The 14,200-nt window shown below is 36.2% G+C and overlaps 1 protein-coding gene across 3 annotated transcripts in view; it reads left to right on the forward strand.

Annotated features, from left to right (window-relative positions):
• Nucleotides 1–14,200, forward strand: part of THADA (THADA armadillo repeat containing) — a 365,800-nt gene that overhangs the window by 81,354 nt on the left and 270,246 nt on the right. For all 3 annotated transcript variants that reach the window (XM_017544862.2, XM_017544859.2, XM_017544860.2), the window contains exon 26: nt 4,207–4,329. In XM_017544862.2, the coding sequence (XP_017400351.1) occupies nt 4,207–4,329 (123 nt within the window). The remainder of the gene's footprint in view (nt 1–4,206; nt 4,330–14,200) is intronic.

A 14,200-nucleotide genomic window follows, 5' to 3' on the forward strand; every position in this document is an offset into this window, starting at 1 on the left:
TTATGCTGTGGATTCTTCCACCTCTCATTCCCCTTTATTCCCCCTTAGCTGTTATCACAACCCAAATTAGTGATACTCATTCCCAAGCATTTTTGTCCTACTTTTATCTCCTTTTACATGAATGTTGTTATCCACACTTTTTATACTTTGGTTTTGTCTAGCAACGTTATATTTTAAGATTAGAAAGCTCCGTTCTCCTCCTGTTCATTTTCATTTCTGAACAGTATTTGATCTTACTCTGTTTCATTTCATACCTTCTTCTTTGAATGGACATTTGGGTTGTTTCCGGTTTTCTTCTATTACAAACAGTGCTAAAACAAACATTCTTGTGTGTCTCCTTACACATGTGAATGTTTCTCCAGGTTATATACCTAGCAGTAGGATTGCAGGGTTAAGGTACATACATTAAATTCGATGCTGTTGTGTTGTCCCCAAAGTGGTTGAACTAATTTATATTCCTAACAGCAGAGTATAATAATTTCCATTGCTTACCAACACCTTTGTATTATCAGTTTTTGACTTTCTACTTAGTGTGAAATGGTATTTTCTAGTTTTATTTTGCATTTTTCTTATTACTAGTTAGCTTTAACATCTTTTCATATATTTATTAGCCTTTTGGTTTACTTCTGAGAATTATCTGTTGAAAGACTTTGCTTACTTTAATATTGGTTATTTGTCCCTTCATTTTTGCTTTGTAGGAGTTGGATTTTTGTTGTTGTTTCAAAAATATTTTCTTGATACTGATTTCTTTTTGATTATTTGAATTATGCGTATCTTCTCCCAATTTATGGTTTCTCTTTTTACTTTGCTTGTGGTCTCTATTAGTATGTAGAAATTTTAAATTTTAATAAAATAGAATATGTCAGCTTTCCCCTCTATGGGTTGTACATTTAGATCTTATTTCAGAAATTAAACCCCAAGATCAGAAAGATATTTTATAATTTTTTCTTTTTTTTTTTTGAGACAGAGTCTCACTCTGTCTCCTAGGCAGGAGTGCAATGGCATGATCTCAGCTCGCAGCACCTCTGCCTTTCAGGTTCAAGCGATTCTCCTGCCTCAGCCTCCTGAGTAGCTGGGATTACAGACTTCCATCATCATACTTGCTAATTTTTGTGTTTTTAGTAGAGATTGGGTTTCACCATGTTTGCCAGGCTAGTCTCAAACTCCTGACCTCAGGTGATCCACTGGCCTCGACCTCCCAAAGTGCTGGGATTACAGGCGTGAGCGTCTGTGCTCAACCAAGAAAGATATTTTATATTTTCTTTTAAAAGTTTTAAAGTGTTTTTTGTCTAATTTTATGTAAATGAAACCATATTATTTTTATTATTGTTTTTCTTTTTACAGCTGGATCTTGCTCTGTTACCCAGGCTGGAGTGTATACAAGTCTTTATATTACCTGTAATTTGTCTTTGTTTATGTATAAAATAAAATAATTTAATGTTTGCCATTTGGATAATGAATACAGAAACATTTCTGATATAGTACATCCTTTTCTTCTTGATTTATACTGCCTGCATTGTGTATTTTCATAGATAGGTGGTTCTGTTTCTGTGCTGTCTTCCATTGGTCTATTAATCTGTGCCTGGAGCAAAACCACTATTTTATTTTTGTTTTTATTTTTTTGAGATGGAGCCTTGCTCTGTTGCCCAGGCTGGAGTGCAGTGGCATGATCTCGGTTCACTGCAACCTCCACCTCCTGGGTTCAAGCTATTCTCCCACTTCATTCTCCAGAGTAGCAGGGATTACAGGCATGTGCCACTATATCTGGCTAATTTTAGTATTTTTAGTAGAGGCTGGGTTTCAACATGTTGGCCAGACTGGTCTTGAACTCCTGACCTCAAGTGATCTGTCTGCCTCAGCCTCCCAAAGTGCTGGGATTACAGGTGTGAGCCACCACACCTGGCCTAAAATCACTATTTTAATTATTGTGTCTTTATAAAAAGTTATAATATATGGCAAGGTGAATCTCTTTTTTTGATTTCCCTTCAGAATGACCTTGGCTGTGTTTGTCCCATTGCTCTTCCATAAAAAGATTAGAATTAGTTTGTTAAACTCAATAAAAACCCTTTGGATTTTTGTTTGGAATTTAAATGTATTGATTTATTTGGGAAAAAGTATCTTTTTAAATATTGAATCTTTAATGAGCATGGCTCATTTTGCCATTTATTCAGATCATTTAATGTCATTTATTATTTTTTAAAATAATTCCCACAGTCATTTTTTTTTTTTTTTTTTTGAGCTAGTTTCACTCATTGTCCAGGCTGGAGTGCAATGGCATGATCTTGGCTCACTGCAACCTCTGCCTCCTGGGTTCAAGCAGTCCTTCTGCCTCAGCCCCCTGAGTAGCTCAGATTACAGGCATGCACTACCATACCCGGCTAAGTTTTTGTTTTTAATAAAAATGGGGTTTTACCATGTTGGCCAGGCTGGTTTTGAACTCCTGACCTCAGGTGATCTGCCTGCCTCAGATTCCCAAAGTGCCGGGATTACAGGTGTGAGCCACCGTGCTCTGCCCGTAAAAGTCTTATAGACTATTTTTGAGATTTATTTCTAATATCTTATTGTTTTGCAATTATGAATGGTATTTTTAAAAAATTATGTTATCTGTTGCTGTTGCAGAAGAATGCAGTTAATTTTGGGGTTATTATTGTGCCTATATTCAGCAACCTACCAGAATTTTGCTGTAATATAGCAAATGACTTATCTATAAATTCTTTTGGATTTTTTTTTAGGGATAATCATATCTTTGACAAACAATGCTAAATTTGTTTTAACTTTCTAATTTTTAGTCTTTTATTATTGTACTTTGCTCCTGGAACCTATAGTACAGTTTGGTATAGAAAGAGAGATAGCAGGCATCCTTATGTTGTTTCTGATATTTGCTGCAATTTTTAATCTACCCATTATCTTATTAAGGAAATTGAATTTTATTGAATATTTTTTCATCCTTTGGGATAAATATCTTTTCTTCTAGAATTTGCAAATGTCATGAATTGTATTGATATTTCAATTTAATATTATTTTTTCCATCTGTAGGTTTTTCTTTTTCATGCTGTCCCTGTCCTGTTTTTTTAAATGTGCATCTTTTGATGGAATTATAGTACACATACAGACAAGTGTACAAATCATGTGTACCTCAGTACAGTTTCACAAAGTGAACACACTTTTGCAGCCATCAAGAAATAGAACATTTGTAGCACCTGCAAGCCGCCTCTTATTCTCTTCCAGTTCATACTGTTCTCTCCAAGAGTAGCCACTAGCCTAACTTCCAACACTCTAGTTTTAGTTTTATCTGCTTTTTGAGTTTTACCTAAATGAGATCATACATTATTATTATTATTACATTTATTTTAGATACAGGATCTTGTTTTGTCACTCAGGCTGGAGTGGAGTAGTGCAATCATGGCTCACTGTAGCTTCAAACTCCTGGGTGCAAGTAATGGTATTGCCTCAGCTTCCCGCGTGATTGGGACTACAGGTGTGTGCCACTGTGCCCAGCCAGTCTTTTTATTTTTATTTTTTGTAGAGATAGGGGTCTTGCTTTGTTGCCCAGACTGGTGAAACAATGGTTTAAAAACATTATAAACCATACTTTTGACATGATGTTTTCTTTTGGTCAACATTATGTTTCTGATCTTCATCCATGTTGTATGTAATCTATTGATTCTTAGTTTCCACTGTTTATGAACATTTGGATAGTTTTTAATTTGGGGTATTAAAAATAGCATTTTTAAGAACATTCTTGTACATACTGAATGATGAACACATGTATATTTCCATTTAGTATATGCTTAGGAGCGGTTAATGTGTATATATATGTTAACTTCAGTGGATGCTGTCATTTTCCCTCATCTTGTTTTGATAGGCTATACTAGACTTAGAAATTTGAGAGTCTTCTCTTCACAGCTTAAGATTAGGATGATCTATTATTTTTTATTTGCTTTAATATTATTTTAAATGTATTATTTGATTTATTTGTAGTCCTGTCCGCTTTAGCATTCATATTATTATGTATTTGTGCCTTTTCTCTCCTCTCTTCTTGGTTAGTCTTGTCAGAGTTTTATTTCTGTTTCAGAGAATCAGCTTTTGGGTTTGTTTTGCACTTAGCTGTAAATATTTTGTTTTGAGGCTGTGCTATTGGATATGTTTAGATTTAGATTTGCCACAGTTTTCAACCCACAATTAATTTCGAACTTCTTGTTTTAGGTTCATGCTTTAAATATCCTTAGAGCGTTGTTCAGAGATACACGCCTGGGAGAAAATATTATTCCTTATGTAGCTCATGGAGCTAAGGCTGCAATTCTGGGTTTTACATCACCGGTCTGGGCAGTAAGTGCTGTTGTTATTTATTTTCATTGATTTAATTATGTGTCTGAGTAGGTTTTAGTAACCTAATCTTTCACTGGATGATAAAAAATATTTCCTGCACTTTACCATGAAGTTTCTGTAAGGGAGAAATCTTTGGATCAAGCTACATTTTTGATTCTTGATATTTCATGGTTCCATTTTCACTCATTTGTTGGCTTATGAGCCATCATTCTTTGTTTTCTTATTTTAGTGATTGCTTTAGGGTTTACAGTAGGCATCTTTAACTTATCACAGTCTCCCCTCAAGTGATATTACACCATGTCACTTAAAGTATAAGAACTTAATAATAGTGCACTTGTGTTTTTCTCCTCCCGTTCTATGTACTGTTATTGTCACACATTTTACTTTTATGTGTGTTGTAAACCCACACTACATTGTTATTATTTTCCTTTAAACAGCCAGTTATCTTTCTTTTTAATTTACCACTTTAGCCATTTTTAAGTATACATAGTGTAGTGGCATTATGTGCATTCACAACGATGTTTATCTGCGCTGTGCATTTCTGGAACATTTTCATCATCCCGAGCAGAGGCTGTGTACTCATTAAACACTGATTCCCATCTCTCATCTCCCTCGTCCCCAGTAACCTCTATTCTACTTTCTGTCTCTGTGGATTTGCCTGGTCTAGTGCCTCATATAAATGGAATCGTACAGTATTTGTCCTTTTGTTATTGGCTTCTTTTATGTAGTATATGAAAGGTTCATTCATATTGTGGTTGTATGTGTGTATTGCTTTATCTATGCACGCACACACACCACACTCACACAGACACACACCCTACATTTTCTTTTTTTAATTTTTATTTTACTTTAAGTTCTGGAATACATGTGCAGAATGTGCAGGTTTGTTACATAGATAAACGCATGCCATGGTGGTTTACTGCACCTATCAACCTGTCATCTAGGTTTTTTTTTTTTTTTTTTTTAATTGAAACAGAGTCTTGCTCTGTCACCCAGGCTGGAGTGCAGTGATGTGATCACAGCTCACTGCAACCTCCGCCTCCCAGGTTCAAGTGATTCTCTTGCCTCAGCCTCCTGAGTAGCTGAGACTACAGGTCCATGCCACCATGCCCAGCTAATTTTTGTATGTTTAGTAGAGATGGGGTTTCGCTATGTTGGCCAGGCTGGTCTCGAACTCCTGACCTTGTGATCCGCCTGCCTTGGCCTCCCAGAGTTTTGGGATTACAGGTGTGAGACATCGCGCCCAACCTGTCATCAAGGTTTTAAGTCCTGCATGCATTAGCTATTTGTCCTGATGTTCTCCCTCCCTTCCCACCTCTAGCAGGCCCTAGTGTGTGTTGTTCCCCTCCCTGTGTCTGTGTGTTTTCATTGTTCAACTCCTACTTATGAGTGAGAACATGTGGTGTTTGATTTTCTGTTCCTGTATTAGTTTGCTGAGGATGATGGCTTCCAGCCTCAACCATGTCCCTGCAAAGGACATGATCTCATTCCTTTTTATGGTTACATAGTATTCCATGACATATACTTACCACATTTTCTTTATCCAGTCCATCATTAATGGGCATTTGGTTTGGTTCCATGTGTTTGCTACTGTAAATAGTGCTGCAATACATATACATTGCATGTATCTTTACAGTCGAATGATTTATATTCCTTTGGATATATATCCAGTAATGGCACTGTTGGGACAAATGGTATTTCTGGTTCTAGGTCCTTGAGGAATCACCACACCATCTTCCACAATGGTTGAACTGATTTACATTCTCACGAACAGTGTAAAAGCATTCTTATTTCTCCACAGCCTTACCAGCATATGTTGTTTCTTGACTTTTTAATAATCATCATTCTGACTGGCATGTGATGGTATCTCATTGTGGTTTTGGTTGCATTTCTCTAATGATTGGTAATGTTGAGCTACCACATTTTCTTTATCCAAATTCATTCATTGATTGACATTTCAGGTTTTTTTTTTCACTTTTTGGCTATTATGAATAATGTTGCAGTGAATATTGATGTATAAATTATCTGGGTCATTTTAGTTCTTTTGGGTATATCATGGTAATTCCATGTTTAACTTTTTGAGGAATGAATAAACTTCTTCCCCAGCAGCAGCACCATTTTATACTCCTATCAGCCACGCACAAATTTCAATATCTTTACATCTTTACCAAAACTTGTTATTTATTTTTTTTATAGTAGCCATCTTAATGGGTGTGAAGTGGTATCTCATTCCGATTTTGATTTGCATTTCCCTAATGATTAATGATGTTGATCTGGAAACAAAACAACTCTGAGTATCTAAATGTATATTTTGGAATGTATGGACTCTGGTATTAGTGTTTTGAGTTAGTGCTGCAAATAAACTCTATCAAAAGTTGAAAAAACAGATGCACAGCATTGAAATGGAAGGGGTTAAATACTGAGTCACATTTTCTTTTGTAATACAGTCACTGTCCAGAAGTGTTTTGATTCAAAACTTTAAAGATAGTAGGCAATACCCAGTACAATTGTTGGATTTAAGAAAGTAATTTTTCATGTGTTTTCTTATGATTTCTGGGAGAAACAGTATAGTTTGTTTTCCTATATCATTGTGTCTTTTGGAGTAAGGAGAATAACCTTTGTTTTATAGATGCTTGAAAATGTGGCTTAAAGTACAAAGTCTGACAAAGGAGAGGAGAGAAGAAGCTAGATCTTAATACATAACCTGCAGAGTGGAGTATTTACTAGAAAGTCAGGCTTTCCAGTTAGTAAGCAACACAAACCATTTCTTACCTGTATGATAAGCCTCTAATTGAAAGTAAGTATTTTGCAGTGGAAGCCAAAGGCACAGACTCCCATTGTGAAGAGGAATTCTTTGAGGTTGCCAACTCTTGCCTAGAAAAGTGTGCGTCTTCCTGTAAGAGATACACACTTATGGAATTCTGTCTAAGAGTATTGCATAACTACTCTTGAGGAAACAGAGTTTACCTTTTGCACTTACAAGAAGTGGAGCAATGCCTTTATACTGTCAGCAGAGTCAGAGAGGTAGGAATGTGACTTGACCATCAAGAATACTGGAAATCATTAAAGTGATTGCCAGAAATATCAATATTGCTTTCTTCAAGCTATCAGTTCCAAATGAACCAAGAAACATTTTCTGTTAAAGAACTTTCAGAGAGTGAAGCCTGTTGATTTATCCAACTTTTTAGTATAATTGAAACTATCAGAAATCATTGATTCATTTTTTTTGAAAAGATTATTTTTTGCGACCCTAAACAGTAATACATGTGCACTGCAGCAATTTTGAAAACAAAGAAAAGCATAATAGGAACAGTAAAAGTCACCTGTTAAATTACCATACAGATTTGAGCATTCTGATTCATTTTCTTTCTTTTTTTTATGTGTGGACTTTACATGTGCATAGTACATGTACGCACACATCCCCACAAAGGGCTGAATAAATATATGTAAAGTGCTTTTATTTTCTTTCTAATTTCATAATTCTAATAATTTTATTTCTTGGGATCTTTGTTTTTAACAATGTTTATAAAGGAATCATTTCTATTCAGTTTGTTTGCTTTACTAGAGGAAATAAATATCATAGCTATAATGATCAATACTGATACTTAATATTATTAAGGGTTCTCTTCCGTATAAAAGTCTAAACTAAGATAAAAATTATAAGTGAACCTACTTAATGGGCGTGAAGAAGTATTCACTTATAAAGACAGTTTACAAAAGCATTCTCTGTTGAAGTGATCTCAAGTGATTTTTTCCTTAGTGCCTGTGAAATACGGTTTGATTTGCAAAAGTTTGATTTGTACATGTCGTCTCAGGAATATATCTGTGCCTAAAGCTGGCTGCAGCTATACTTTTTGACTTGTTTTTCCTGATAATTAGGAAAAACATACATGTAAAATGAACTTAATTTTAATTTGTGGTAAAGAAACATGCTTCAGAAAGCATTCATGTGTATATTTATTTCGTTTTTACAGGTTCCTTAGTCTTTTGTATTGAAACCACGCAGCTCTCTCAAACTTTTCTACCTAGTAAACATTTTTAAAATACAGAGAAAATATGTAAATATTTTAGGCATTAGATATACCTACTTACTATATTGTAGTTGTTATATTAAGCACTAGAAATATAAGGATAGATAACACATAATCATAATAATGTCTGTCTTATTGAGTATTTCTCATGTACCTGGCATACTTTATTGATTGATTGTCTTAGTAGGTTCTATTAACTTGGTAGGTTCTGATATAATCCTCATTTTACAGATGAAGAAAACAAGGCTCAGAGAGATGAAATAACTTTGCCTAAGGACACAGAACTAGTATCTGTCTGACTCCACAATCTGTGCTATTGTAGAGGAGAGGTTTGAGTGTTTTAGGAATACAAAGAAAGTATATTTTACCTACCTTCTAGGGTTTTGGCCCTGTTTTCTTAGGAAACAGAGCTGGAAGTAAAGCCTGGGTCCTAACATTTTATTGAATGGTACTAACCAAGACCAGCAGGAATGAAGGAGAAAGGGAAGTAAGGCAAGGAAGGATGAACAGTATTACCAAGGTTACCTTAATCTTGCAGAAAATCTGAGCTGGTTGTCTTGTACATGGTACATCTTCTATCCAGACCGTGTGAAACTACAGCCTTTTGGAACAGTCCAATATGTTTGTCTCTTACTGGTCAAAGTTCATCTCTTGGGGCATTACCACAACTTGGGCTGGTGTTGGCACAACCCTTGCGCAGCTGCTAGGGAAGCCAGAGCCCATGTCCTGTGATGTAGCATCTCATTTGAGTCTGAAAATGGCTGGATGAACCAGAACCTCTGTGGATATAATTGGGACAGACCTGAGGTTTGAAATAATGACTTCCACTGTTATTGAAAAACCCTGCATAAAAGAAATTTATAGCAGGGAGTCATGGGATATGATTAATGTAGATAAACATGGAGACTTGATTGTAAGGTGGCAAGAGGGAAGGAGGAAGACCAATCAGGAAACTATTGTAATAGTTCTGCCAAAAGATGGTGGTGGCTCAGTAAAGATGGTGAGAAATGATCGTATTTAATGTATTATTTATATTTATTTAATATTTCAGAGCTGAAACCAACCAGTTTAGTTAAAACTTTAAATAGCCGGGCGCGGTGGCTCAAGCCTGTAATCCCAGCACTTTGGGAGGCCGAGGCGGGTGGATCACGAGGTCAAGAGATCGAGACCATCCTGGTCAACATGGTGAAACCCCGTCTCTCCTAAAAATACAAAAAAAAAAAAAAACTTTAAATAACAGAAAATAATTTGTGGAACCTGAGAATTTATTGGGCAATTTTTGTTTAAAAATATCACTCATCTCTTTTAATTATGTTCAGTGACTAGGGGAGGCCTGATCTTCTTTCCCTGCATCCTCATTGTAAGACAGGCAATTCTCAGCTTTCCCAGTGGAGCCTGCCGAAAACTCCACTGAGTATGCCACTTAGAGTCTTTCTAAGACCCGTACTAGATTTATTAATTAATTAATTTTTTTGAGATGAAGTTTCACTCTTGTTGTCCAGGCTGGAGCACAATGGTGCAATCTTGGCTCACAACAACCTCCGCCTCCCAGCTCAAGCTATTCTCCTGCCTCAGCCTCCCAAGTAGCTGGGATTGCATACTCCTGCCACCACACCTGGCTAAATTTTGTATTTTTGGTAGAGACGGGGTTTCACCGTGTTGGCCAGCCTAGTCTCAAACTCCTGACCTCAGGTGATCCACCTGCCTTGGCCTCCCAAAGTGCTGAGATTACAGGCATGAGCCACCACACCTGGCTAGATTTATGTTTTTATCTGGTGTATATTTAGCTTGCTTCCCCCAGGCTACCCTGGTTCACAACATGCAGTGGGTTTCAGAGGAGTGGGAAAAAGATCCTCTCAGGGCGACCAAGTAGTGCTGCCATGACTACTCTGTGCCTCTGTTGGCAGCAGTATCTCCAGGCCGTCTGGTAGTTATGAGGTTGCCATAAGCATATCAGGCTAAAAGCTGTGTACTGCTGAAACCTAGCTGTGCTCTATTCATTGTGCTACATGCCTTGGCATGGGGCTTCATTGACCTAGAAGAGGAGGTACCTGTTTTCTCATTCACTCATATGTACTATATGGGGTAGTGGAAACCCTGTCTCTTCTTTTGTCTGCTCATAAGTGAAGTGTGGTGCTACTTTGGAAGAGGGTCACCAGGAACTCTAGAACCTGGCTGGCCCTTCCTTTAATCGTAGGCCCTGAAATCCCAGCACAGTTTTCCTGGGTTACAGATGATAGGCTTGTGACCCAAAGTTTTAACTGTCTTTTCAAGGTCACATGGCTAAGAAGTGATGGCGAGTTAGAAACCAAATCTCATTTAGTTTTTCTGAAAATATTTTTTTCTGCTATGAATTCATATACACTGGACAAAATAGTAAGTGTCATATGTGGATCCCATCCTTAAGAAATTGACTGCCTCTAAGCAATTGACTGCCTAATAAAAGTAAGGTGTATAGTGTGTAAATGACCATATCACATAGTGATTCCACATTATAGGCTGTTCATTAATACTTTTTGAATATCTTTCAAGGGAGTGTTTCTATTATATAAGAAAAGCTAAACATAGATTAAAAAAATGTACACGTATATACATGTACACACAGACAGAAAACTTTGTGTAAACCAGTTTTGATTACCTAACTATTCTGGTTTTTTGTTTTGTTTTGTTTTTGTGACAGAGTCTCACTCTGTTGTCCAGGCTGGAGTGCAGTGGTGCAATCTCAGCTCACTGCAACATCTTTCTCCAAGGTTCAAGTGATACTTCTGCCTCAGCCTCCCAAGCAGCTGGGATTACAGGTGCCCGCAACCACATCCGGCTAATTTTTGTATTTTTAGTAGAGACAGGGTTTCACCATGTTGGCCAGGCTGGTCTTTAACTCCTGACCTCAAGTGATCCATCTGCCTTCGCCTCCCAAAGTGCTGGGATTACAGGTGTGAGCCACTGTGTCCAGCCTCTTCTGTGTCTTAAACAAGTCTACATGAAAACTTTTCATGCAAGAATAGAAAGAAAAAGTTATACACTCAGTGAATAGATGAGAAAAACTTTGGTAACAGTTGCCAGTTTGCAGTCGAATTCCAAGTTCTTATCAACCGTATTTTTTAGCGCTTGATGGAGAAGGAGGTCAGGAGCAGGAAATGTTTCATTTGTGAGAAGGATAGATTTTACGTGGAATTACAGTCACACATTACTTAATGACAGGAATTCATTCTGAGAAATCTGTCGCTAGGGGATTTTATTGTTGGGTGAACATCCTAGCGTATACTTGCACAAACCTAGATGTATATCCACACCTAGGCTCTATGATACAGCCTATTATTTCTAGGCTGCAAACCTGTACAGCATGCTACCATACAGAGTATGCTGCCATGCTGAATATGTAGGCAGTTGTAACACAGTGATAATTTTTGTGTATCTAAACATAGAAAAAGTACAGTAAAAATACGATGGTATAATCGTATGGGACTATCATTAAGTATGTGGTCCATTGTTGACCACAGCATCATTTTGTGACTCATTACAGCTATTATTTCTCCATTTTTAACTTTACTACTACTCACTCTTTCCTGTCTTCGCTCTCCTTTTTTCTTATCAATGGCAATAGCTGTAGTTACTTTTGCACCAACCTACTGTTTTCCATCCATCCTCCCAAAAAGGGACATGTTTTTATTGCCATTACTACTATGAATTTTTCAAAATACATTAGCCCTGCTAACGACCTTTTGTATTACTCACATTAAGATTGCTAGCAGTGATTCATACTCGAATTTATTGTTCAGTGAATTAGGAGTCGATGATGCAGTTTGTTAGTCACAACCTCTTTCTCAGTTCTTTGTCTACTTTAGTTTCTTCCTTGTTAGCTTTATTTATAATGGATGGGAACAGAAAATATGGATGAAATACTGAAACATACAAAGCAATATCTGGAAAAGATATCCTTGAGCCATTTATACCACACTTAGAAACCTAGGAGACACTCTCCTGTCTTACGTAGGAAGTAGGCTTTCATGCTATTTTGCTCTACATTTTCAATAACTATTTTAAATGTTCTTCTGTATAACTTATACAGTTATACAACAGAGTATATATTTTTCAACATACAAAAGTCAATTACAGTAGTCCCCTCCTCAAGTTCGAGGAGGATCCATTCCAAGACCCCCAGGGGATGCCTGAAACCATCGTTAGTACTAAACCCTATAGCTTATGTTTTTTCCTATACATACATATTTGTGATAAAGTTTAATTTATAAATTAGATATTATAAGAGATAACAATTATAACAATAGACCATAATAAAATTTAAGTGAATATGATCTCTCCCAAAATACCTTATTGTACCATAACACAGGTAACTGAAACCACAGAAAGCAAAACTGCAGATGAGGGAGGACCATTGTAATGTAATATGCCATGCGATTAAAGAACAAAAACCATGTGATTGTTTATGCAGATACAGAAGAGGCATTTGACAAAATCTAGTGCTATTTCATGTAAAAGCAAAATTAAGAATTGAAGGGAAATTTCTCAACCTGATGAAGGGTATCAATAGAAAATCCATAGCTAACAATATACTTGATGATAAAAGGCTGAAAGCTTTCCCTCTAAAATCAGGAACAAGACAAGGAAATCCACACTTGCCACTCCTATTCAGCATTGTATTGGAGGTTCTAGCTAGGCTAACTAGAAAAGAATAAAAAATAAAAGTTACCCAGTTTGTAAAGGAAGATGCAAAACTATCTCTATTTTTTGGTAATGTGATTTAAATATAGAAAATCCTAGGGAGTCCACACAAATGAAATTAAAGCTAATAGACAAGTTCAGCAAGGTTTCAGGGCACAAGGTCATCATACAAAAATTAATTGTACACTAGCAATGAAAAATCTAAAAATGAAATTAAGAAAACAGTTCAATTTGTAATAGCATCAAAAACAATAAAATACAGAGGAATAAATTTAGCAAAGGAAGTACAAGAGTTCACTGAAAATTATAAAACATTTTCTGAAGAAATTATAGACCTAAATAAATGGAAAGATGGCCTGTGTTCATCACTGGCAGACTTAATGTTATTAAGTTGACATATTCCCCAAATTAATCTATAGATTCGCCCAACCTCTGTTAAATCCTTTCTGGCTTTTCTTTTTTCAGATCTCAAAATACATATGGAAATGCAAGAGACTCATAATAGCCAAAACAATCTTGAAAAAGAACAAAGTTGGACGCCCCACAGGTCCCAGTTTCAAAACTTACTGCAAAGAAACAGTAAATAAGATATTGTGGCATTGACATAAGGATAGGCACATAAATCAGCAAATTAGGATTGATTGTACAGAAATAAATCCCCACATTTGGTAATCAAAGTTGCCAAGACAATTCAATGCGAAAAGAGTAGCCTTCAANACGGGGACAACTGTATATCCACATGCAAAAGAATGAATTTGATCCCCATCTCATACCATATTCAGATAACTCAATGTATTAAAAACCTAAATGTAAAAGCTAAAACTATAAAACTTTTAGAAGAGGACATAGGTAAATTTTTGTACCTTGGATTAGGTAACATTTAGATATGACAAAGTACAAGCAACGAGTGAAAACAATTAATAGACTTGATCAAAATTAAAAATTTTGATCTAGCTGGGCATAGGGGTGTGCACTTGTAGTCCCAGCTACTCAGAAGGCTGAGGCTGGAGGATTGCTTGAGCCCAGGAGTTCAAGGCTGCAGTGAGCTGTGATCACACTGCTGTACTCCATCTTGGGTTACAGTACAAGAGGCTGTCTCTAAAAAAGTTTATATATATATATATATATATATATATATATATATATATATATATTTTAAA

The sequence above is a fragment of the Cebus imitator genome, unplaced genomic scaffold (genome assembly GCF_001604975.1).
Source record: "Cebus imitator isolate Cc_AM_T3 unplaced genomic scaffold, Cebus_imitator-1.0 Scaffold172, whole genome shotgun sequence".
Classification (NCBI taxonomy): Eukaryota; Metazoa; Chordata; class Mammalia; order Primates; family Cebidae; genus Cebus; species Cebus imitator.